The following is a 26,168-nucleotide window of genomic DNA, read 5'->3' on the forward strand; positions in this document are numbered from 1 at the left end:
CAGCTTAAAAAATCCTGAGCTGCAGAAAGTCTGGAAATTCTCAGTTAAGTTACCAACTCTAAATTCATCTTTGCCTTTGTTATCTTTACTTATTCTCCACTTACTAATGGGCAGACCTCCACTACTTGCTATAAAAAGGATAGACAAACAACCCAAAGCACTTCTTTTGCATCCCCTGCGCACCTCATTCTTTGCACCTGAGATAACAAAAGGAAACCGCTTTTGGACTCATGGAAAGGAGTCTTGACCTGACCGGTTGGTCAGTAATTTGGTGAAGTATGTGGTGAGAAAGTTTGTTTTGCAACTAAAATAGTGTCGTAAGTAGATATTAGTACATGTTTTAATTTTTATTTTTCTTGTAACCATTTCTGACTTTTTTGCCTCATTACTTGAACTCCCTTAAAATTTCTCTCTTTGTAGTTAATAAACTTGTTTTACTGTTGAATCTTATGCAGTGTGTTTAAGTTGAAATGTCTGGGTAGCTATTTAAGGTAATACGTTGGCATGTTATTCCATTAAAGGTATAATGGACTTAATATATTTGTACTGTCCAGGAAAGGGCGGGGCAGTACAGGGTATACATTTCTGGGGAAGATACAGGACTGGTGGTGTGTTGGGGTCTCCCTGCAATATAACCAAAACCAGTGCTTAATTTGTAATGAAAGAGGTGCCGGGGCTCAAGCTCGAGGTGGCAGGACGGTGGGACTGAAGCGTCACGCAAGCAGCCATGCAGTGCTCCACGGACATTCCTTTGGCAGCTGAGTGACGGGTGAGTGGAGGTGGAGGGTTGCGCTGCTGCTTGAATCTCTTGTGCACACGAAATAACTGAGGTGGTAAGTCCAGAGGTGCTGGGGCTATGAACTGCCAAGCCCAGAGGTGCTGGGACTCAGACCCAGCACAAATTAAGCACTGATCAATACTGGTGAGAGCCCTGTGTAGCTAACAGGCTGCAGTTACATGCAGACACTCAAGGTGTGGCTTGCATGCTGGGAGACTCTTTGTGAGTAGCCCAGGTAGGAGCTGCTACGGCAAGGCATCGTAGGGCACCCAAGGTTGCAGGGCAGGGATGACACAACCCCCACTAGTCTGGATTCTGCCACGGTATGTCACAACTGGACATAGTAAAATTGATTTCTGACCTATATCTTAAGTGTGGAGTCTCTGAAGAATACTGGTGAATGGGCTTGATTGGATTCCCTTGTTGAGTCCCTTGTGGACAGTAACAGATTTTATGTGGAGGGTTAATATTAGATACTGGAGTATCCAGCCTTTACAGAGAGGGCTGTTTTGTTGGTTTTACTTAAAACCCTAATTTGGCTATCAGGATTAGTCTTATAGGAAAAAGATAGGCACAATCTTTACTATGAAGAGATCCCAATCTCTCTGTTGTAAAACCGCTGTAATCCTGAAAGCCTGAGAAGCAATTAACCCATCTCCCTTTAGTCCTCTCTCTTTCCTGTTATTGTGGTGATTCATCCAGCTTTACAACTTCTAGTTCTCACGCAAACAGCAGCATGATTCTACATGAGCAATTCCCAGGTTGCGTAAGAGATTGCATAAGAGATCACTTTACCTTAGGTGGAAACTTAACAGCAGGGGGTTAGGTAGGTGAACGAGTGTTATCATTCCACATGGAGGCTGAGGGGCTGAAAAAGCACAATTTGTTTCTCCCTGTTATCCCACTAGCAGTTTCTGTTTACTTACTCCTCCCATTACTATTCATGCCAAAGAAAAGCGGAAGTTAAGTGTAATCCTCAACACTGGCTGAAATCAGTTACAGTTCATGACCAAGAGTTCACACGCACGCACCCTGAGTTTGTAATTCAAGACTTCTCTTAGTTGTGATTTCCCTCATTGGGCAAGAGAGAGACAGGGTGAGGCAACAAATAAGCCAGTGAGTTCATATGTCAGAGTTCCTCATCAGCCTCTTCCTAGAGACATTGTTTAAGGGCAGAGGCTGGCAAAAGGTAAAGCAAACTCCAGCCATGGCTATGGACAACTTTGTTAGGGAAATAGACAAAGCTTTTGATGCAGCTAAAGGGAAAAAACCTGAGGAGCTGCTGGTCACGTACAAGGGGGTGCTATACCCTAGTGCGATGTGTCGCCCTGAGACCTTCCAAGCATTGGACATCATGGAAGTTAGAAAAGATGATGTGTTCCTAGTTGCTTATCCTAAATGCGGTAAGTCTGGATTTTTTTGGTGCAAAATTGAAAGAAAAAGTGCTTAGATGTTAAATATGTGTGATTATTTTCTAAGAATGCAGAAAAGCACTGAAATTCAAATGCTACATGCAGTAAATCCTCATTTGTCACAGGGAAGCACTGTGCTAGTGAGCCGTGTGTTTTCCTCTTTTATAATTTCAGATGTGTGTTTAATCTAGCCATGACAGACATGCTTCTGGCTGTAGTAAATTAAATACGAAGAATCATGCAAGATTATGGAGAGCTTAAATACACAAGTGTCAGGATATTTTAAGCTCTTCGATTCCTATAGCTGCTGTAATTAATCTTTTTTGTGCATAAATACCGCATTATACCTTCATATATATGGTGAAGATGAAGAGAATTCAGAGCCAGAAGAGAATCTGAACTGCCCCAAAACTTTGTTAATAACACACTAATGGCAGGCTTAGAGCTGTACACAGGTATAAAGAGGCACGGTCCCCACCACTAGTTTAGAACAGACAAGACAGTTCACACACAGGTCACGAAGGATGGGATTTTCAGAAGCAATCAGCGCTAGCCTAATTCTGCTCCCATTAAAGTCAATGGGTGTAAAGATAGGCCAATGCTAAGCACTTTTGAAAATCCCACTGTAAGAGATGGTATGAACTTGAGATGGGAATAGAATCCTACAAGGAAAGACATTATAGGAGATATATTTTGAAGAGGGCTCTGAAGGAAGAAAGGAGTTTACTTGATGCAGGAGAAAAGGAAGATTCTTCTAAGCAAACTGAAAAGGAATCTTGATTGGCTAATAGGTGATCTCCATTCAAGTTATATAGGAAATATAACCAGAGTATCTATAAAAAAATAAATTATACTGTTGGCCTTGCAGTATGTAGGCAGGAATGAGAAAGCACTTAAATTATAACTCCATTTACTAAATAAACTATTCTTGGAGCTGAAAGTTTTTTCTGGCAGAGCCATAGGCTGAGCAATTGCAGAGACAGTTCATAGGAGATCCAGGTAAAATCAGTTGAGAGATTTCCAGTTTATTTATAGGGTTCTTATTCAGCCAAAATAACACAAATCAGGAATATTCATGGCGACATTCTCTTAATGTAGCTTAACAGTAAACTGTAAAGAAACAGGAAAGGCCTCTCTGATACCTCCAGAGCGCACTGTCCTGATGTTTGTTAGCAAAACCCTGTCTCCCCTTCTTGTGAAAATAAATCAGCCCTCTTCTTTTTTATGAGTCTGAGCTTAATTAGGCTCCTGATTGCCTTGGCTGTGGGGGAGACTCCCAGCTGGGGTACCAAAACCCATGATGGGATATAACCCTCATGTTCCAACTTGTGGTCCTGCTTGGCAGAATCTCCCCCCTCATGCACCATTAGCTTAAGGGTGCAATAGCACCACTTTTGCGAGATACATGCCATTCAGTACCCTTGTCGAAGTTGTTCTCAGCCTAAGGCTGATGATTTTTTCAGAACACTTGGTAACAGGTTGGTGTCTGTTTGGCCCAGATCCACAAAGGAATGTAGATGTGCAAACTCCAGACATAGGCACCAAAGTCCTAGTTTTAGGCACCACTCCAATTTACAAATCCCCAGTTCAGCTGCTGCCTATCCTGTAGACAACTAAATCTACTCACCACCTAAATTTTTGCTGTAAAAGTCTCCTAGACACCTATGTTTCTTCCTCTGGGCAAATACACTGAAGGAGGCACCCAGATGCCTACCTCACACCTAAGCCCCATCACAGTTTTCAAGCCAGAGGCAGATAGGCACTGTCCCAGCTATCTCATCTGTAGGGTCTGATCCAGTAGGTGTACTCAGAGGCAGACTAACTCTGCACAAAATGACTTTGGGGGGAGGAGGGGGACAGATTATGTTTTCCTAAAAGATATGTTCTAGGAATTATCTGGGGGATGTTTATGGCCTGTGTTTTACAGGAGATCAGACTAGATGATCACAATGGTCCCTTCTGGCCTTGGAATCTGAATCTTTAGCCTAGTCTTTAGGATACTCACCCGGGATGTGAGAGATTCCCAGATGAATTTCCTCCTCTTCCTGATGAGAAGAAGGGACTTGAACTGGGATCTCCCACCACTCATGATAGTACCCTTGCAGGGATCATGTGATCGTTGGACAAAGCTCTTCCTCTCCCAGTAATACTCTTTTTTGCCACAGATAGCTACTCCTGAGCACAGCTCATGCTCTACTCTTCCCTGCCAAACCAAAAGGAAGCATATGTGTAGTAGCTGAGCTGACTGGGGCAATAGAGAAAGAGCAGGTGGCAGTTTGAGGATGTTGCCGGGAAACCTCTTAATCAGTTGTCTTCACTTCTCTATTCTTCAGTCTTGCAATGAAGATGCCCTCCTCCTTCCCCATGAAGGAGAATTCTGTGTAGCAACAGGGTCTGAGCCGCAATTAGTACATCTACACTGCAATAAAAGACCCACTGCACCAAGTCTCGGAGCCCAAGTAAATTGATTCAGGCTTGCAGGACTTGGGACACGGAGCTAAAAATAGCAGTGTACATAGGTGCCGACTTCCCCTCTTTCCGTAGGATGCTCGACCCCCCCCGTCTACCTCTGGCCCCGCCCCAACTCTGCCCCTTCCCCTGCACTCATTCCAGCCTCTTCCCCAAATCCCTGCCCCGGCCCTGCTTCTTCCCCGCCTCCTCCCCTGAGTGTGCCACGTTCCTGGCAGAACGTGCAGAACAGCACCACAGCTGTTTGGCGGTGGCTGGGCGGGAAACACTGGGAGGTAGGTGGAGGAGCGGGGACGTGGCATACTCGGGAGGAGGAGGTGGAGCAGGGGGTGAGAGGGGAACTTGGCTGTGGGTGGGTGCAGAGCACCCACTAATTTTTCCCCATGGGTGCTGCAGCGCTGGAGCACCCACGGAGAGGGCGCCTATGGTAGTATAGACGTTTGTGCTTGGGCTGGAGCCCAGGCTCAGATCTTCCCCCATTGTGGGGTTTCAGAGCTCAGGCTCCCCTGAACCCAGACGTCTACTCTGCTATTTTTAGCTCCACGAGCCTGACTCAGTTGACCTAGGCTGTGAGATTCAGTTGGCCCAGGCTATGGGTGCCATATCCTTACAGTGAACGTAGCAGAAGCAGCAGCCTTAAAGCGCTTACAAGGGTTGCCATTATCTGCACATGGGCAATATAAATAAAGTACAGTAGTTGAGGGGATATATAACGTAACTTATAATTGCCAAAGTACAGGATTTCATTCTCCCCCCCAATGTTGCAGTAAAGAGACCCTCTCAATGTAAAAATCATACTTCTGTCTGAAAATTACGTACCTACAACTGTTACACGTTATATGGAACGGCTACAAGTTATACGGAGGACTAGTACAATGACTCTTTAGAAAGTGATGCTAGATATTTAACAGGCTACAGTTCTGAAATTCCTACTTGGCTCCTTCTAACAGTTATTTTATGTTTCAGGAACAAATTGGGTTCAACACATTTTAAATGACTTGACATCTGCAGTTTCAAACAATAAGGAGGAGGTACCACCAAGAGAGCATATTCCAATGCTTGAATTTGGAGTGCCAGAAAAATTTCAGGTCAGCATGGACTAATTCATGAAGCTTATTTTCAGCAGATAGTATTTTTTTAAATGTCTATTTTAAAGTATTTCATATAAGTACAAAACACTTTACAGATAGGCTATACACTTCCACATCAAGTAATTTGAAGTTAATTCTCTCAATTACTTTTTGTATGTGGGACTATATTATAAAATATGAAAACACAGGCAAACAAATGTGATTTGAAATGAAATTGACTTTTGTGTACTAAAAGAACAGAAGTTAATTTTAACTCTAATCTGGACCTCGCACGGCTGTATTAGAATTTCAAAAGCTTAGTGTAAATTTTGAGTGCAATATTTTTAAAATGTTTTGAAAAGAAAAGGTTAATGAAATCATTAGCTGATTATTCCTGATTTCTATCTATCCTAGTTTAAGGTGTGACTTTTCCAAGGTGAACTTAAGCATATGCCTAAGTCTTTGCAGGATCAAGGGAATGTGTGATTCTAACAGTGTATATGGCTCTGTGTGTGTGTGTGTGAGAGTGAGTGAGTATAATGTTATCATTGCAAACCATGAGTAGTAACACCTGATGGACTGTTACTTTTCTTTAGGTGGTTTTATAAGTAATGCACAAGATTGGGAGTCAAGAGTTAGGAGATCTCTAATCACAGCTCTGGGTCTGGCTTCAGGCGAGACATTTAATCTCTCCTTTTCAGTTTCCTCATTTGTAAACTAGAGATATTACTTGTTTTTGTCACAGAGGTGCTGTGAGACTTAATTCATTAGCGTTTGAAAATATTTAAGAACCTCAGTTAAGACATCATATGGGCTGATAGCAATGGAGCAAAACCTGAGTAAAATCTGAGACAGTGTTGCAGGACTAAGGGTATGTCTACACTGGCAGAGTTACAGTGCTGGCAGTTACAGCGCCGCTCAGAGAGCGCTGAAGGGGAACCGCTGTTGCGTGTTCACACTGTCAGCTACCTGTGTAATAGCATGTTCACGCCTACAACAAGGCATGGGAGGCAAACTGCCGCTCCGGTGCTGCGCCCACGAGCTGCCGGTTCTACAAAGAACTGGATGTGATATTCGGTGGCGACCCCACCTCCACTGCGAAGGCCACTGTGGATATTTCGGTGGCTCGCATGCCAGTCAAGAGTGGACCAAGCCAGGAGGAGGAAATCTTGGACGAGGATGTGGACGGGGAGCGGGACCCAGAGGCAGAGGACGACTCAGAGGTCAGAGATACCAGCAGCCAGGAGCTCTTCTCTACCCCGGAGAAGACTATTCTCTACCCCGGAGAAGACTAGCCAGTCACAGCTGTCGGAGCTTGGCAAAGCGCAAACAGGAGAAGAGGCCCCTGGTAAGTGGCTTTGATTTTGGAAATAGCTGAAGCGAGTTGTTGGGGGCAGGAGGGTGGCAGAAATCAGGCTTGTGTCTGTATGATGCACATACCACCACATACCTAGTCTGAGCGGCAGAACCGGGTGTTGATTGACTCCCTCACTTCACGGGAATCTGCCTCAGAGATCTCCACAAAACTCGCATGGAGATATTGGGCAATCTGCTGCCACAGGTTCTTTGGCAGAGCTGCTTTGTTTCTTGCCCCATTAAGGGTAACTTTCCTGTGCCACTCTGCTGTCCTGTGGGAGGGAGGGGGGAGCATTGCTGCACACAGGCGAGCCGCATAAGAGCCAGGGTGGAAGCCGCAGACTTGGAGAAGACCCTCCCTTGATTCCCTGCTAACCCTCAGCAGCGAGATATCTTCCATAATGAACACAGCCTGTGGAAAATGTGGGGACAAGAATGATTATAAGCCCCCGTGGTGCTGGCTCTCGCCAAGAGCCACATCCCCAGTGTACAGTACGGTTCTTGAACACTGATTTCCCTTGCCCCTACAGTTATTCACCATTTTGGGGGTCTTGTGGCTCATGTGTGCTTGCCTAGGGTCAGCCAGTTAGTGACAGGTATGCGAATAGCGGCTGGTGTTTTAAATCAGTGGTCTGTGTGTTGCAAACAATACTGCTTCTGTAAAATGTTGCATTTTGGCTTCACAGATATGACCTTGGGAGCCCAGCCTCCCTCTTTGTTATCGCCGGCTGAACGGCTGCGCAGAATTAGAAAGTGGCCACGAAGAACTGAAGAGGACTTTCTGTGTGAGGTCATGATGCACTCCGCGGCCGAAAAACAAGAATTGAAGGAATGGAGGGACAGCGAGAAGAGGGACTGAAAGGAGAACACGGAGCTCCAGAACGAAGCCACTAAGCAGCTCTTAAACATTATGGAGCGCCAAGCGGACATGCTCTAGGACACTTTGACCCTGCATTGCAGAGTGTCCCGTCATGGCTCCTTTCTGTCATGCATCGTGAAATCTGTCCTACAACTGGAGTGCAACTGGGACTGGACAGCCGCCTCTCCCCAAATGCTGATGAGGTCCAGCATTGCTCCAAGCAGGAGATCACCTGGTGTGTGGAGCAGGCATGATCACCTGGAAAGATGCGCTGAGACCACTGCACATGTCACCGAGCAAACAGGAAGGGGACTTTCAGAATTCCCAAGGAATTTAAGGGGTGGGGATGACGGTTGGTCACCTGAGGGCAGGGCAGTAGAGTTCAAACTGATGACCAAAGAGGTGAGAACAGGCATTGTGGGACACCTCCCGGAGGCCAATCACAGTGCTGTAATTGACCAGGATGTCTACCCTGGCACTGCAGAACTGTACCCCTGGCGCAGAAAGCTATACGCCTCTCATTGGGGTGGGGTTTTTTTGTTTTGTTTTACAGCGCTGCAACTGCGCAGTTTCTGGGCACTGCGTGGCTTGGCAGTGTGTACACTGAGAGTTACACTGCAGAAAGCTGCTTTACTGCGCAGAAACTTGCCAGTGTAGACAAGGCCTAAGGGAAAATCCCTAAACAGGAGGAGCTGGTGCACAGCAGGAAAGCAGTGGCTACTACAAGATACCAGGGACTGGCCAATATAGCCTGTTGTTCTCCAGTTTACTACATGAGAAAATTCACTGCTCATGCTTATCTCTGCCATGATCTACCCTGGAACTCTTGTCTACAGTGCACAGGAGGGTGTGGAGTCCTTCTGTGTTTGCGTGTGTGTTTTCTGCAGCAGCAACCACTGGTGCATGCTCTTTTTCTTTTGCTTTGGGCCTAAATATTGCCACGTAAAATGGCACAAAAGCTAGGGCTCTATAATAATAATGAATTAATAGCAAGAACAATGCAAACAGCTTTCTTTCTTTAACTCTCTGGCCTCCCTATGCTACCTGCTTTGGGATGATTTTGAAATCTGCTAAAAATGATACAGTTTTGCAGAAATTAGGCTTTAATAACAATGCCATCTAGATGACATCATGAAGGACGAGAAGAACCAAGAAGAGAGACTACAATTTAACAATTACCAATAAAAATTCTTTCCATGCAAAATAGATGTTTAGAGCAAATGTATACATATTGTGAATTGTCAGCATATTTGAGGTAGAAATGTTGTGGTTCCTTTTTTTCACATGTACTTTTTGTTTTGATTTAGAAAATAAAAAGTCTTCCTTCGCCACGTGTTTTTACCACACATCTCCATTATGATAATATTCCCAAGGCTGTTTTTGGGACTAAAGCAAAGGTAAGTGAGCATTTCAATAATGTTTGATATTATCCACTTTCTAAGCAACTCCCAGTTTTCCCCTAGCAGAAGTTCTCTATAGGATTGCCTGGAAAACAGGAATTCAGTTTCACAAAAAAAATTTCAAGGTTTCAGCATTTGGTTTTGTTCGGCATTGGGATGTAACCAAGAACTTTTGATTTTTTTTGTGAAAAACCAGAGAGAGAAAGAGCAAGGACTTGAACCTGGGTCTCTGATGTTCCAGGTTAATGCCCTAACTGTTGGGATTTGGGCTATTCTGGGATATGTGTGTATGTATGCCTCTTTCTCTGCCATTTTAACCAGAAATTAATAAGTTTCTGGGAAAACTTTTGGCCAGTCAGCATTTTCTGGTGAAAAAACATTTCACTGAAAAATTCCTGACCAACTCTAGTTCTCTGCTTAGCTTTTTCAGATCCCACAATCTGACATCTTTCACTATAACAGTGGAATTCAGTTTTTACTGGTTGTTGTTTGTAATTCACACAAAGAGGTCGAATCTTAGATCCCAGCCCTGCAAGGTGATCTGTATGGGATAGCCCTTATTGCTCCATGGAGCCCCCATGAAGCATAGGGGCTCCAGGCACGTGTAAGGTCTCCCCACACAAATCAATTTGCAGGATTGGGGCCTCACTTTCCAAATGTCAGTTCCTGTAAGAGCTGATATGTTTTTAATGCAGGACCCTTGAGATCAAAGGTTATCTTAAAATACCAAAGACTCATTTGCCTTTGTTGTTTTAAAAGGTACTGGTGGTATTTCGAAATCCAAAAGATGCAGCTGTATCCTATTACCACTTCTACAACAAAAATCCTGGGCTTCCAAATGTCAGCTCGTGGGATGAGTTCTTTCAAAAGTTCATGAGTGGAGAAGGTACAGTTATTAGATCTTGGCATGTATAAACACTCTAGTACAATGTTCTCAACTCTTCTTTGGTCTGCAGTCCAAAAAGGGAATCTGTGATCATCATGTTAAAATTAATCCCAAGTGGATTCAAACTAATGATTTGGGTTGGGGAGGCAGGGGACCTGATGTTGAGGAGTTGAAGGTGCTTCTCTCTTCTTCAACCCTGAGCAATGCTCTGCACTGGGAGTATTGCTGTGGAGACATTCAAATGGTCAGGATGGCGCAGTATACAGGGATTCTACTTCATCCCCAGCACACAAAGGGTAAACTCCAGCTTTCCTTTTCTTTCTGCAAGGCATTATCCTTCTTGTGATTTTGCATCTTAACAACTGGATTTATGAGTGAGCCTCTCCCCCTTTGTTCTCAAATCCTTTTTTCTCTTGCTTTCATTTGCATCTCAGAGCAGGGGTACACATTTTTGATCAACTCAAAATAAAGGTTTGGGGTAAAAATTTTAACAGTATAATGACTTAGTAGTCTAACCCTCATTGACTTTCAGTGAGACTTAATCACCTAAAGGCCATATTTTTAAAGGCATATAAGTGCCTAAAGATGTAGATAGATGCCTAGTGAGATTTCAAAAAGCACCTGGGTACCTAATTCCCAGAGACTTCACGCACTTTTGAAAATTCCACCAGGCACCTATCTGCCCATAATATCAATCACTTTTGAAAATGGGATTTAGGTTTTCTAAGTCTCTTAGGCACTTTTGAAAATTTGGCCCTTTATTTATAATTGAGCAGAGGTTTGAGCTACAACTGAACTAGATAAACCCCTTTCTGTAAACTGAAGAACCCTGCATTTCAAGTGAAGTTCTCTTGTAAAGGGGAAAAAGAGACTGTAAAAATGGCATAGTGGATTTTGTGCACATCTCTTTATTATTTCCAGACCAGAAGTGGTAGGCTTATAAAATAAACAATGTTTTATGTAACTGCCAGCTCCTCAAATTCCATCTGGGATTTGTGAATCAAATTGGGCTCTTTCCTTCTTCAACACTGCCACCGCGATAAGGACTCTGCAGGCCAAACTGCACTCTTAGTAACATCTGTACAACCCCACTGGCTTGTCATTCCAATTTGGCAAGGTATTTTGATGATGATGATGATGCACAAGATGGAATAGATTCCAGCTTGTACTCTCCTAACTGTGCTGATTTGGCAGAGTTAAAAGGAGTGAAAAGCATTAAAGATGCTTTTTATTTCCTAAAGTAAGCAGAGAGGGCACTGTATACACTCAGGGAAACAAGACCTGTTTAGTAAGAGGGTGCCTTGTTTTACATACTCATTTTGCAGAGAACTGCATTTTAGCAAAATATTGAGCCAACCCCTATGTCATACTAGCTGCTCAGACACTGAGATGCATTTCAGGGATTTTGAGAAATTGCTGACCGTACAATATAGTGTCTATGTACAATATAAGCGAAGTCTCTTTATTTCATCCCTTTTTGTGCAGTTCTGTTAGGAAAAGGCCAAAAATCAGCTGGATCTGTCCAGCTGAGAAATCCCCTGATGTAGGCGAGCTCTCCATGGACGCAAAGCTGGCATACTTGATTCTTGTACTATTCCGCCGCTATAACCGGTACAGGCGTGGTGTCAAAAGACTAACCTTAACTGATGAATAGTTCCTTGGGGACCTTGCCACTTACCATAGGTTAGAGTAGCCTCTAGGCTGCTTGAAGTTACCTTGGAGCCAGGTCTGAGCTGGGCAGGGAATCAGGGAACCATAACCATAAACTGCCTGACAGCCCCTGAGCAAAAGGAGGAAATTTAATACAGCAAAGAATCTGTGTCATATTTTAATAAACAATTATTGAAAAATAAAGTATACTTGTAGAAACTAATTGTTAATATTTTGTAAGGGCCTACCTCTGCAAACACTCAGGCATGTGAGTAAAATTTACTCACATTAATAATCCCACTAAAGTAAAGAAAATTATTCATATGGTGAGTGTTTGCAGGACCTTAAATCTGTGTTGTTGGGGTTATTTTTTAACTTTGCCATTTCATAAGTGCAATGTTAGCCTGGTTATGTGATGGATTGAATATACACACGGCTGTGTTACTGATTACTACAAAATGTATTCAAGAATCAATTTATTGTAAACAGATTTTTTTTAAAACTTATCATGTAGAAACTGTATAGCTTGATTATGAAAAAATAGTTGGAAGAAGAAAGTGAAAAGTCAAGTCTGAAGTGAATGACTTCCAAAATAACATCTGTCCAAAAAAAAAGAAGAACTAAGTACAGAGAAGGACTAAGAACAGAACTGAAGGATTAGAAGATCTAAGCTCTCCAGGACTTTATATTGAAGTTAGCCTGGACATTTCATCTTGGGACCATTTAAATATACTTTAAATCAGGGGTCTCAAAGTCCTGGCCCGCGAGCCATCTGCGGCCCGAGAACTTCCCCAGTGTGGCCCGCGGGGCTCCAGCAATTTTGGGGCTGGGTCTCTCCCTTGGCCCCGCCTGCTGCCCCTGGGCACTTCCCTCCCCCCCCACGTGTCCTCTGGGCGATTTAAAATGGCCCAGGGCACCGGCCACCACCGACAGCACAGCGGAGCTGAGCAGCTTCCTGCGCTCGCTCCACGTGGCTGCCAGCCCCTCCCTGCGGCCCTGGGGCGGGGCTGTGCCGCCGCGCGCTGCCCCCACCCCGAGCGCCCCTGCAGCCAATTGGAAGCTGCGGGGGGTGGTGCCTGGGGGCAGCAGCGTGCGAAGGCCCCCTGGCCTGCCCCACCTTGGAGCCCCAGGTAAGCGCCGCACCTCCCGACCCCCTCCCAGAGCCTGCACCCCCTCCCCACACCCCCACCCTCCCCCAAACACCCTCCCAGAGCCCGCACCCGCTCCCCACACACCCCCTCCCCCAAACTCCCTCCCAGAGTCTGCACCCCCTTCCGACACACCCCCTCCTCTCCCCAAACTCCCTCCCAGTGCCTACACCCCCTCCTGCCCCCAAACTCCCTCCCAGTGCCTGCACCCCTCCTGCCTCCACCCTCCCAGAGCCTGCAACCCCACCCCCTCCTCCTGCACCCCCATTCCCTGCCCCAGCCCAGAGCCTGCACCCAGCACCCAAACTCCATTCCAGAGCCTACACCCCAGACCCCCTCCCCCACCCAAACTCCCTCCCAGAGCCCAACCCCCCACACCTTCTGCACCCAAACTCCCTCCCAGAGCCTGCTCCCTGCACCCCAATCCCCTACCCCAGACCTCCTCCTCCCCCACCCAAACTCCCTCCCAGAGCCTTAGGTAGGTGGGCGGTGGAGTTGGAGTGGGCGGGTTCTGGGCAGCATGAGCGACATTATTGGCCCGCTGGGAGGATTTGAGGACTGGCACCGACCCTGAGGTAAATTGAGTTTGAGACCCCTGCTTTAAATTATCTTCTGTTTTTTGACCTCTCTGTCTTAACTTCATTTTAGTCTGCTGGAGCTCATATTTTGACCATGCTCTTGCCTGGAACGAACACATGGATGAAGAGAATATCATGATCATCACATATGAAGAAATAAAAGAGGTAAATTTGTGTAGAAATTTAAAAATGGAAACGACTTATTAGGTCATGTACTCAGTTCTGATACAGAATTGCTCCCTTCGGTATATTCTCAAGGATCTTGTCTCATCCAGTTTTCATTTTGTTCCAGGCAAAACCTTATTGTGCAGAGAACAGATATATGATGTTGCAGCCTGTTCTCCCACTGGCTACTAGCCCTTCTATCTGCAGCCCAATTCCCTCCTCAAGCACGAAAGCCTTGATCCTGCAACATTAGCATGTGCATGAGAGTGGTCCCATTGACTTCAGTGAGATTGTTCACATGCTTAAAGTTAAGCATGTCCATGTTTGCAGTTTGAGGATCTTAAACTGTAAATTCTCTGGGTTAAATAATGCCAGTGCTTATATAGAACAATGCTAATTGATGTGGCTAGATAAATGTTATCCGTAGTAATTAATACTAAAAGAAAGAGATCCATGCAGAAGATTGAGAGCATTCACCTAACACATTGCCATTTGGGCAAGGGAGGCACATTCCAAAATCTTATCAAAAGTAACCACCATTCCTGCAACCTCCTGCTGCTGAACTTAATATATTCCTCTAATGTTCTGCCCTTTGTATAGATGAGAATAGTATCAACTACATTCATTTGACAAGATAGAGGGGAAATGTCTGACATGTTTGCTTTAACTCATACATAACTCTATCACATTCTTGTTTTTCAGAACTTACTTGGAAGAGTGAAACAAATAGCTGAATTTTTGGGGTTCTCTCTGCCTGAGGAGAAGATTCAGTCTATTGCAGAGAATGCAACATTCGAATCAATGAGCAATAAATCCCAAGAAACACATGGCAAATTTGGTTCCATCATTTTCAGAAAAGGTACATTTATACAGAGTGATGATAGTCATAGAGTTTAGAGCAGATATCCAAATTGGTCATGTGAGCTAATTAACATTTAAATGGCTTGATAAGATACATGACTGTTGTGACCTTTTCAGGAGCTCCCAAATGCAGAATTAATGTGTTTAATTCATAGCTGATAATGAATTTTCTTCTCTTGAAAGTGGACATCCCTAGCTAGATGATCACTCAGGCACTGAATGCTGTTCTTTCAAAATGTTAGCTCTGTGGAAAATCCCTTGGTTGTAAAAGGTGCATGCATATATACCTGCAAAATGTAGTGCAAAGGGTTTTCTTTAACCTAAAATTTTAAGAACACCATCCACATCCATAAAGATTTCAAGCCTCATATTGATTTGAAATGTGGCAATAAGTTCAGTCATTCCAACTGTTTGTGTCAGCATTTCACTGTTATCTACCTCTGCCTGACATGTGATCTTATACTTCCAGGAATAGTTATTAGTTTATTTCATTGTTCTTTTGCAGGTACTGTTGGAGATTGGAAGAATCTGTTCACTGAGGCTCAAAGCCAAGAAATGGATGCCAAATTTGAAGAATGTTTAGCAGGAACAAAACTGGGAGCCAGGCTAAAATATGATAAATACTGCAAATACTAAATCTTTGACTATCAGAATAACATTAGCATTTACTCAGAGACATCATCTATTTTACTACCTTTTGTTTGAGAATGCAGAGATTAAAATAATTAGACTTTCACGCAAGGATTTGCACACAAAAAAACAAAAAACAACCAAACCCGAGATACAATAAATAAGGCTAGTGGTCCAAATACTGCCCATCTATGACTTATTTAGACTTAGAATCTCCTGTGCATAGTGGCACATGAGGTAACCCACTTTTCCTACTGCTGCCTGTCCAGAGCAAGATGTTTGACTCAATTGTAAATTGTCTCCATGATGGCAACAACTTTTGCAATTGTCCTGTGATAGATAATTTTTTATCCTTCATGCCTTCTCTTCCTTCCAGGTGGAATCCAATATAAGGCTATGGCTACACTACGCAGCTTTTAACGACACAGCTGTGCTGCTAAAAGGCGCGCAGTGTAGCTGCTGTTTGTCGGCAGGAGAGAGCTCTCCTGCTGACAAAAAAAATTCCACCCCCAACGAGCGGCAGCAGCTTTGTCGGTAGGAGAGCGCTCCTGCCGACAAAGCGCTGTTCACACCGGCACTTTTAGTTGGTAAAACTTTTGTCGTTCGGGGGTGTGTGTGTTTTTTTTAACACCCCTGAACGACAAAAGTTTTGCCAATGAAGTTCCAGTGTAGACACAGCTAAGATATACCTTGTGCTTCTGCCTTGAGGTAGCCTGATGACATTGCCAAACCACCATAGTCATCTATGTTTAACTGAGTCCACAGTCTGTTGACTCGTGCCGTACAACACTTACATTGCAGAGATTGTGTAACCAATGAGTTTCCAAAATTCTTCTCAAACAAAGCTGGTGAAATGCATTCATCTTTCTGTTTGTATACTTCCAACATCTGCCACATTTCTGACGCGTACAGTAGTCTCGGAAGGGTACAATCTCATTTCAGTATGTAGATGTATCTTCTTACTTTTCCAGGTGTTTGACAAATGAGAAAATGTTCCACTTGCTTTGCCAATTCTTTCTTCCTTTCTTTCTTCCTTTCTTTCTTTCTTTCTTTCTTTCTTTCTTTCTTTCTTTCTTTCTTTCTTTCTTTCTTTCTTTCTTTCTTTCTTTCTTTCAGTTCTTTAGTAAGCTAGCCATTAGAAGATATTGTACTTCCAAGATAAACAGTCATCAACTCTTTTGTATTTTTCTCCATCAATTGCACATCTGCCATTGTGGACAGTATTCTCTCCTATCTACATAATCTTGGACTTCTGCATACAGATACCAAGTCTCACTTAGGCAGCTTCTGCTTTTATGCTCATAACAAATCTTTTCATTCCATCCATGCTGGTATCCAGGATGACTGTCATCTGTTAAATCTAGGTTCTCCAGCTTATCTCTTGCTCAATGAACAGCAATATCCTCAGCAACAACCATCGCTCTTCTCATCACAAAAAGGAAGTTCAGAAGAGAAGTGGGGATAGTTTGCAACCTTGCATTACACCAATAATAATCTTAAACCATTTTATTTCTTTGCTAATTTTATAAAAACTTTGTAGGCCAAGTCTGCAGACAGCACCAGGACAGACAGTAATCTATTCTGGAATGTCTCAGGATCTTCCAAAGGGCTTCTCTATGGACACTATCAAGTCCTTTCATAAAATCAATGCAATTTAAAACTGTTTTCTGCTGTTATTCTAAGCCTTTCTCAATAAGTCTTCTCAAGGTGAAAAATCTGATTTGAATATAACTTCTTATTGAAATCTAGCCTGTTCTTCCCTGGATACTTTTTCAACAACCATTTCATCCTATTCAAAATGATAATGCAAAACACTTTTTCAGGTACAGATAGGAGTGTCACTCTTCTCCAGTTATCACAAATAAACTGGTTCCACTTTTCAGGGATTATACAGATAACGCCTCTTCGCCAATCTTTAGACTAGATCTCCTTTTCCCAAACCATTCTGTACAACCTTCACATGTTTCAGAGTAGCAGCCGTGTTAGTCTGTATCCGCAAAAAGAAGAACAGGAGTACTTGTGGCACCTTAGAGACTAACAAATTTATTAGAGCATAAGCTTTCGTGGACTACAGCCCACGTCTTCGGATGCATATAGAATGGAACATATATTGAGGAGATATATATACACACATACAGAGAGCATAAACAGGTGGGAGTTGTCTTACCAACTCTGAGAGGCCAATTAATTAAGAGGAAAAAAAACTTTTGAAGTGATAATCAAGATCAGTACAGACAGTTTGATAAGAAGTGTGAGCATACTTACAAGGGGAGATAGATTCAATGATTGTAATGGCTCAGCCATTCCCAGTCCTTATTCAAACCGGACTTGTGTCTAGTTTGCATATCAATTCCAGCTCAGCAGTCTCTCGTTGGAGTCTGTTTTTGAAGTTTTTCTGTTGTAATATAGCCACCCGCAGGCCTGTCACTGAATGACCAGACCTTCACATGTAATTCAAATCACTTTCTTTTCAGCTTTTAACATTTCAGCATCTATTTTATGATAGCCTGGTGCTTTACCACTCTTCAGTTGGTTTATGGCCTCAGTTATTTCTTCAAAGATGATTACTTCTAGTGATATAGGTAAATCCACTATTTCTTCACATCTATCAGTGTACATTTGTGGTTCTGGCTGGCTGAACACAAATTAGAAAGGTTCCATCCACCAGGCTCCTTGTCATTCCTCTGTGGTTTAAAATCCTACCATCTCATGTCTTCACAATGCCACAGTGGTTTGAGAATTGTGATGTCAGTCATTTAGATGCTAGAAAAAGTTTTCTGTACACCTCCTTAGCTTGTCTTGCTTTGTTTTCCAGCCATTCTCTTTTCCCTTCCAACTGATATTTTAACATTTTTGTGTTTGACCACATATTTTTGTTGTAGAACAACTCTTTTGCTACTGTCTCGTTCCTGTTGAATTCTCTTCTTTAATTCTTTCCTCTCCAACAAGTCTCCATGTATTTGGTTGGAGCCACTTTGCTTTTTTAGACCTTCTCATTCCCACTATAATCCTGGTTGCAATCCACATGCACTTCTTTGCAAAGCTGCCATTGTTCTTCTGTCATTGGTCAGTGTATGTAACTCTTCGAATCTGTTGTTCATCTGCAGCTTGAAATGCTCCTTCACTGCTGGATGTGCTAACTTTCTAGTATCATACATACCCTCTGCCTTGCCTGGTGCTGCCTTCTTTATTTTTATTTGGATCATCCCAATAACAAGATGGCGTCACTTCCAACATCAGCACTCTTATACTGTTGGAAGGTAGGGTGTGATCTTTTCCAGCTCCAAATAATGGCAACATAGTCTAGCTGAGGGGAAGTCGATTATTTTTTGTCAAGGTATAATCAAGATCTGGACTCTAGAGAAAATAACAAAAATAATAACAAGTAAATAAAAAGATTTTGGGGTCTGTTCAAAAGCATCTGGTGGTCCAGATTTGGCCCGCGGTCCGCCTGTTGACTACTCTTGTCTAGCTATTTCTGGGTGAAGCCATCATTTGATCTCCATGTCAGTTTTGTCTTTCCTTTGGGGCAACATTATTTCCACACATCTATATGGGTGTAAGAGGTATTTGGCTGAATATGCAGAACCCATGAACGGTATGCTAGAGTGCCTATGACTATTTCAGTTTAATTTTTTTCATAATCTGTTATTAATTCAGGTTGATTCCTGCTCCAGATCCAAATTTTCTGAAAGTCCAAGGTTCTTGAGCATCCTGGGGTCTTGCTTTGGACTCATTTCTCATCTTCAGTCGTTAATTTGGTCATCTGTGTATCCTCTATTCTTTGAGGCTGTCAAAGCTGTATCCCCACTTTGAACTTTAGGGTACAAATGTAGGGGCCTGCATGAAAACTTCTAAGCTTAACTACCAGCTTAGCTCTGGTCCCGCTGCCACCATTCCCAATGGATTCCCTCCCTGGGAAGCCTTGAGAAACCTTTCACCAATTCCCTGGTGAATACAGATCCAAACCCCTTGGATCTTAAAACAAGGAAAAATCAATCAGGTTCTTAAAAAGAAGGCTTTTAATTAAAGAAAAAGGTAAAAATCATCTCTGTAAAATCAGTATGGAAAATAACCTTACAGGGTAATCAAACTTAAAGAGCTCAGGGGACTCCCCTCTAGTCTTAGGTTCAAAGTACAGCAAACAGAGATAAACACTCTAGTAAAAGGTACATTTACAAGTTGAGAAAACAAAGGAAAACTAACACGCCTTGCCTGGCTATTTACTTACAAGTTTGAAATAGGAGAGACTTGTTTAGAAAGATGTGGAGAACCTGGATTGATGTCTGGTCCCTCTCAGTCCCGAGAGCGAACACACTCACAAACAAAGAACACAAACAAAAGCCTTCCCCCCCTCAAGATTTGAAAGTATCTTGTCCCCTTATTGGTCCTTTGGGTCAGATGCCAGCCAGGTTACCTGAGCTTCTTAACCCTTTACAGGGAAAAGGATTTTGGAGTCTCTGGCCAGGAGGGATTTTATAGTACTGTACACAGGACAGCTGTTACCCTTCCCTTTATAGTTATGACAGAGGCCTTGTATGAAATTCTTGTAGAGTCCATTGATTTGATGATAAATCATCCCGGCAGAAGGCTAACAGGAGAATGCATCAAGGGTTTTGTACTAGATCCAATGATGTTTAATATAATTATTAATGATCAGGAAAGATGAGTGAGTATGAGGTAGCAAAATTTGCAGATTGAACTAAGTTATTGATGTTAATGAAGACCAGAGAGGACCATGAGGAATTTCAGAGACATTTAAACATGCTAGGTGAGGGGGGAAATGAAGTTTAATATTGATAAATGCAAAGTAATGCACACTAGAGGAAAAAATTTAAACTAGTCACACACATTACAAAGTTCTTAATTAATTGTATTAATGCAGGACAGGGACCTGGGTGTCATTCTAGACAGCTCAATGAAGACCGCTGCTGAATGTGCAGGTGTTTTTATTAAAAAAAAATGCAAATATGAGGATATGTATGCAATGGAATGGAGAATAATATGGAAAATATTAAAATGCCGTTATATAAATCAGTTGTGCAGCCTCATCTGGAATATTGTGTGCAATACTGGTCATCCTGTCTCAAAAAAACATATTGCAGAATTAGAAGGGATTCAGAGAAGGGTGCAAATGATGCTTAAGGACATGGAAAATCTTATCTGAAGAAATTGGAAAGGTTGGGATTGTTTACCTCAGGAAGGAGTATATAAAATAACAAATGGCCTAAAGATGGGAGACCTGGCCCTCTCTTCAAGCTGTCCTGCTATGCATGGCTCAAGAGTGTGAATACCACCCTCTGGGCAGACTGTTAAGAACCAGGGCACAAACCCCAAATTGGCTGGGAGTTTTATACTTAGATTTCACAACCAATTATCAAGTATACACTCCTCAGGCACTATAACAGCCTTAGCATGGAGTCACAGACAGTATGCCGATCTATGTTGCAATCCAGGTAAGCTTACATTTGTGATCGATGGTCCCTTACACCAAAGATCACAGCAATATTCATGTTACTCCCAGTCCCAAAGGACCAGTCACTTACCCCAGATCAATTACACCTTAGATCTTACACCGAAGACAAAGCTTTTAGTCAGTGCTATCATAAACTATCTGAAGATTTATTATATAAGAAAAGGAAATGAGTTATTTACAAGGTTAAAGCAGGTAAACTGATATACACACAAATGAGTTACAATCTTAAATTCCAATAAGTAATAGAAGCGTCTAGAATAAGCAATCTCTGTGGGTACATTTACCCTAAAATAAAAGACCCATGCCATGATCACAGCAGGCTTGGGTCAGCTGACTGGGGCTTGGGCTGCAGGATTAAAATTGCTGTGTAGACGATCAGGCTTGGGGTAGAGCCAGAGTTCTGGGACCCTTCCCCATCATAGAATTATTGTATTGTAAACACAAATGCTTAATTATTACCTTACAATATGGACTACAGATGTTATAAATTAGATTAATGAATGCGGCGATACCACTATTCAATAAAGTCTAAACACTACGCACATTTTTATAACTCTAATATGTATTTTAACAATACTAACACACAGGCAAACCAGAGCGATTCCGGCTATGTTCTGATCAGTAGCCAAGTGAGGCATGGGGACCTTGGCATGAGCTGACACCTGGTTTGCTAGCATCACTCTTCTGTTTCCCTGTCTCATAAGAAAAGGACAGTGGGAAATTCAATGAAATTAAAAGGTAAAAATTCAAAACTGATCAAAGGAAATCGTTTGTCACACAGTGCATGCTTAGATGGTAGAACTTGCTGCCACTGGAAGTAGTTCACGTCCCCACACTGGCTGGTAAAGCATTCAATGTATTTAATGAAATGCCAAGTGAACAGGTTTTGAAATATGCTGAATTTAAAAAGGGTGTATTGCAAAGGTTTCAGATTACCCCTGAGGTGTATAGAATGAAATTTGGATGTCTCAAAATGCATGACAAAAAGAGTTACAGAAAATACTCATATAAATGTGATTTGATGAAAAAATGGGGGAAGGGGAAGGGGCAGAGAATTATGATCAGTTGTTCGATCTTTTTGCACAAGAACAATTCCTGGGCATATTTTTTTGAAGAAATCAGACAAGCTCTTTGTGGTAAACCTCTGGATTGGTTCAAAAAGCTGTGGCTCTTGCTGACATATATATTATAAGCTAAAGCATCCAGTGACCGCAAGCATAGAGGGAAGGACAGAACCCCAGTGTTAAGGTGGGCCCTGTTTTGTCCCTGGGAAGAGAGAGGGTGGGTGGGAGTGCAGGCACTCCCCTCCCCAGATCAGATCATCCCGTGGGAATCTCACTTGCAGACTCCCTGTACAGGAGAATAGTTCAAGAATGTGTTTCACCTGTGATTCTACTGAGCGCCTGAGGAAAGAAGTTAAGCCCACACCCTGTCCAGCCCAAGTTTAACGCACCTGTTCTTAACATATTTTTATTGGGAGTGGACTACAGCCACTCTGATTGAATTGGCCCTGTCAACATTGGTAAGGTAACTCCCTTCTCTACATGTGTCAGTGTTGCGGGGTGGTCACCCGCTCCTGCCCGGAAGGGCTTAAAACAGCCCTTGGAGAGGGCTGTGGCAGGGGAAAAGCTGGGCTGTTTGGGGGGAAACAGCTGTGGCCATGCCCCAGTCAGGGCCCAGCTGGCCCTATAAAGGCTTGAGCCTGGAATTCCAGCAAACAGTCTCACTCTGCGTTCAGAGAGAAGGGCCTGGCTGCAGGGAGCTTAACCAAGTACCTGGAGTGGAGCAGGGCTGGGGAAAGGCCAAGAGAGCTGGGGAGCTCTGACCTAGGAAAGCCCCAGGCTGCAGGCCTGGTAAGGCTTGTTAGGTACTGGATTGCAGGGGGCAGCCCATGGATAGGCAGAAGCAGCAGGTCTGATCCCCTTTGCCTGTATGAGTGGCTGATACTGCAGTCTGCCCAGTGAACGGGGGGGCTAGATGGAGACTGGGCAGTAGCCAAGACTGAGGCGAAGTGGGGATAGTGGGTGGGGGATTCTCCTGGGAGGGGGAGACCTAGAACTGTGGGGGTACTGGTGGGGGGGCAGCACCCAGTTAAAGGGGCACTGGGGTCCTGGGAGGGACATGGGAGCCAGTGACAAGGCAGATCATTGGCCTGCAGAGGGCGCTCCAAGGCTGGGAGAGCTAATTCCCGAGGACAACTAGCAGGAGGTGCTGCAGGGGTGAGTCCGCCTGTTACAGTCAGTATAATAATGCCTGCATCTGTAACTTTCACTCCATGCATTTGAAGAAGTGGGTTTTTTACCCATGAAAGCTTATGCCCAAATAAATATTCGTCTTTAAGGTGCCACCGGACTCTTCATTGTTTTTGCGGATACAGACTAACACGGCTACCCCCTGATACTTGTTCTTAATGTAGGATCCCAAGAGAGATCTGCAGGTCATATGATCGATTTATGTGAGATCTGACCTATTGAGGGTAGAGATGGAATTTGTTAAAACTGCCAAGGTAAATAGCAAAGAATGCCTTGGGTGGAGAGATACTAGTGCACATATTTCTCTAGTCAGGGAAAGCACGGTTAAACAGTCAGACATACTCCTTGGAGAGAATGCAGAACTAGCATTGGGATGAGAAAGTCACCGTACGTCTGGCTAAAGTACATATGGCGTCTGAAGGGCTGGAGTGAACTTTGAAAACTGGTGCGCTGAATAGTATTTTAACAGCAATTCTTATGGGAAATATTTTGTCTATAGCTAAAACAGTTACTATAGTAACTTGCAGCAAAAAAGAATATTCTGTGATCTCAAGAGAATTGCATGGACAAAGAAGCAGCTATGGGGGAGGGGATGATCCTAGCCCCAGCTTATCAGGAAAAAGCAAGTGCTTTCAGGTGTGGAAGGGGCCAAGGCAGAGGAGGATAGCCCATATACAGAGCTAAAAGGGGAGTTGCTGTCTCCTATAATTAGAGGTAGCTCAGGTTGCCTGTAGCCAAGGTTTTGCAAATAAACAGAGAGCAGACCCTATGCTAGAAAGCATCTGTGGGTACATCCTCAAGGGAACCCCCAGTAAGGAGAAATGGGGAAAGGTATGGGTTTTTTTTGTTTGTTTTTTTTAAGAGGAAGAAAAGTTGTACAGGGAAGGACCCATGGGGAAGGACAAAAGCCTCCGGAAACCTTACAAGCAGCCACTCCAGCACTGTGGGGAGTCAGTGTTGCTACCCCTGATTGCCCTTTTGCTGATCACTTGGAGGCACAGAGAACCAACTAGAGGTTAAAGAAGAATTTTTACTGACCAGGGATGATAATGAGACTGTTACAGATCTTGTGACTTACATCAGAAGCAAGATTAAAAAAAAGACCTGCAGGACCCCAAAAAGTCCTTCTACACCCGTTGCCTGTAATACAAGAGGCATTTTATAAGGCAGCAATGAACATTGGGCGCCCTGTGCCATGTCCAACTAAAAGGAGAAAAAATATATCTTGGTTATAGTGGATTTTGCCACCAAGTATCTAGAAGCAGTTGCTCTGGCTATAGAATCGGCTTCTATGTTACTCAAAGTCCTTTTCACTATTTTTAGCAGACTGGGTTTCCCTAAAGAGATGTGATCAGATCATGCATCAGATGTCATGTCCCAATCATTCAGTGAGTTGTGGAATTTGTGTGGGGGGATGAAAGATGCCCCTTTTCATGCAGAGACAAATGGGTTGGTGGAGAGATTCAGTGGGATCCTGAAATCTCCCTGGGGATATATACCAACAAGCGGGTCCAGGACTGGGATGAAAAGTTACCTTATGTTATTTGCTTATAGTGAAGTGTCCCAAGAATCTACACGGTTTGCCCCCATTTGATCTTACATACTGCAGGAAAGTGAGTGAACCTTTAGAGATCACCAGAGACTCTTGGGGAAGGGAACACTGAGGCAGAAGGGGCGCGTGTGACTGAATATGTACAAAGGTTCTGGTAAGAGTTAAAGAGCATGATGGATGTGGTTCAGGCTAACCTCAGACAGTCCAAACAAAAGGTCTGGTATGACCAACATACCTGTATACGCTCTTTTGAAGTAGGAGACTTGGTGTTGGTGAAAAAATACAAAATGTAAAACTCATAGGAGGGACCTTTTGAAGTAATAGAAGAGGAACATGTATGACATATACATATCATGTCAAAAGACGTCACAGTAATGCTCACAGATGCTGCATATAAACAGGTTTAAAGTTTTATCACAGCAGAGAAACAATGGTCAACATTTGTTGTGTTGAAGGGGCAACTAAGGTATCCCACTTCATTGATTTGATGGCTGAATGTCAAGACAATTTATCACTTGAAAGCAATGAATTAACACAGACTTAAAGGGCAGAGATTCTGGCTAATTGAAGAGCCACAAACAGGTTTTCTTCAGCAAGCTAGGGAAGACCCCGTGATCACCCATAAGATTGTACTCAGCCGGGCTTATCATACCACTGGTGCATTGCTAGAGCAAATCCGTACAGAAATACAGAGCATGCTAAACTTGAGGGTGATGAAAGAATCTGAGAGCTTTTGGGCATCACCCATTGTGCTTGTCCCCAAGAAAGATAAACCTTAAGGTTTTGTGTGGGCTATAGAAAACTGTCTCAGATGTTTATCCACTGCCCAGAATTGATGATATGCTTGATATTTTAAGTGAAGCAAGATATCTTAGCACATTTGACTTTGTAAAAGTGTATTCACTGAGTCCTTTGGACCCTGATGCACAGAAAGAAATCTGCTTTTATTACTGATATGGGACTGTATGACTTCAAAATGTTACCATTTGGGTTAATTAATGCAGGCTGCACTTTTCAGCAGCTGACCAACCAAGAGTTAAATGGATTGCAGGACTTCACAAGGGCCTATGTCAGTGATATAGCAGTGTTCAGCAATTTTTGGTCTGATGACAAGAAACACTTAGGGATTGTATTATCAAAGCTCAAAGAGGCAGGCCTGACTATAAAAGCCTCTAAGTATAAAATAAGAGAAAGAACATTTCCTTTTTTTAGATCATTGAGTAGGGAATGGTCAAATCTCTCCTGATCCCTTAAAGGTAGAAACCACTTTAAACTGGACTGTGCTCCAAACCAAAAAAGCAGGTTCAGTCTTTCATAGGCCTGGTTAATTACTACCACTGATTTGTGTATGGTTTCAGTGAAGTATCTGCAATCACAGATTTGTATAAAAAGACAAAGCCAAACAAGGTTGTGTGGACAACTGCCTGTCAAAGAGGGGTTTGATCAGGTACAGAAAATCTTGTCTGAAAAGCCTTTTTTGGCCTGTCCAGATTTTGACAAAATGTTTGAAGTCTGCGCAGATGCATCAGACGTTGGGTTAGGTGCTTCTTTTGATGAAGTCAGTGGAAAGTTAAAAAACCCCAACATACCATTGCTTTCGTAAGCAAGAAACGGACACCTACTGAA

General features: G+C 43.2%; 1 protein-coding gene across 1 annotated transcript; it reads left to right on the forward strand.

Moving 5' to 3' along the window:
- Positions 1–1,793: 1,793 nt before the first annotated feature.
- Positions 1,794–15,441, forward strand: LOC128835099 (sulfotransferase 6B1-like). Its single transcript, XM_054024468.1, has 7 exons — positions 1,794–2,181; positions 5,626–5,747; positions 9,252–9,341; positions 10,104–10,230; positions 13,677–13,771; positions 14,474–14,630; positions 15,138–15,441. The coding sequence occupies exons 1-7, from the start codon at positions 1,905–1,907 to the stop codon at positions 15,266–15,268; spliced, it is 999 nt and encodes a 332-aa protein (XP_053880443.1). The 5' UTR covers positions 1,794–1,904; the 3' UTR covers positions 15,269–15,441.
- The last annotated feature ends 10,727 nt before the right edge of the window (positions 15,442–26,168 follow it).

This window comes from Malaclemys terrapin, chromosome 3, assembly GCF_027887155.1.
Source record: "Malaclemys terrapin pileata isolate rMalTer1 chromosome 3, rMalTer1.hap1, whole genome shotgun sequence".
Lineage (NCBI taxonomy): Eukaryota > Metazoa > Chordata > Testudines > Emydidae > Malaclemys > Malaclemys terrapin.

Coding starts and splice junctions, on each gene's coding strand:
- LOC128835099 (XM_054024468.1), top strand. CDS start 1,905: ATGTCAGAGTTCCTCATCAGCCTCTTCCTAGAGACATTGTTTAAGGGC. Junction 5,748..9,251: donor GAGTGCCAGAAAAATTTCAG/GTCAGCATGGAC, acceptor GTTTTGATTTAG/AAAATAAAAAGTCTTCCTTC. Junction 14,631..15,137: donor TTCCATCATTTTCAGAAAAG/GTACATTTATAC, acceptor GTTCTTTTGCAG/GTACTGTTGGAGATTGGAAG.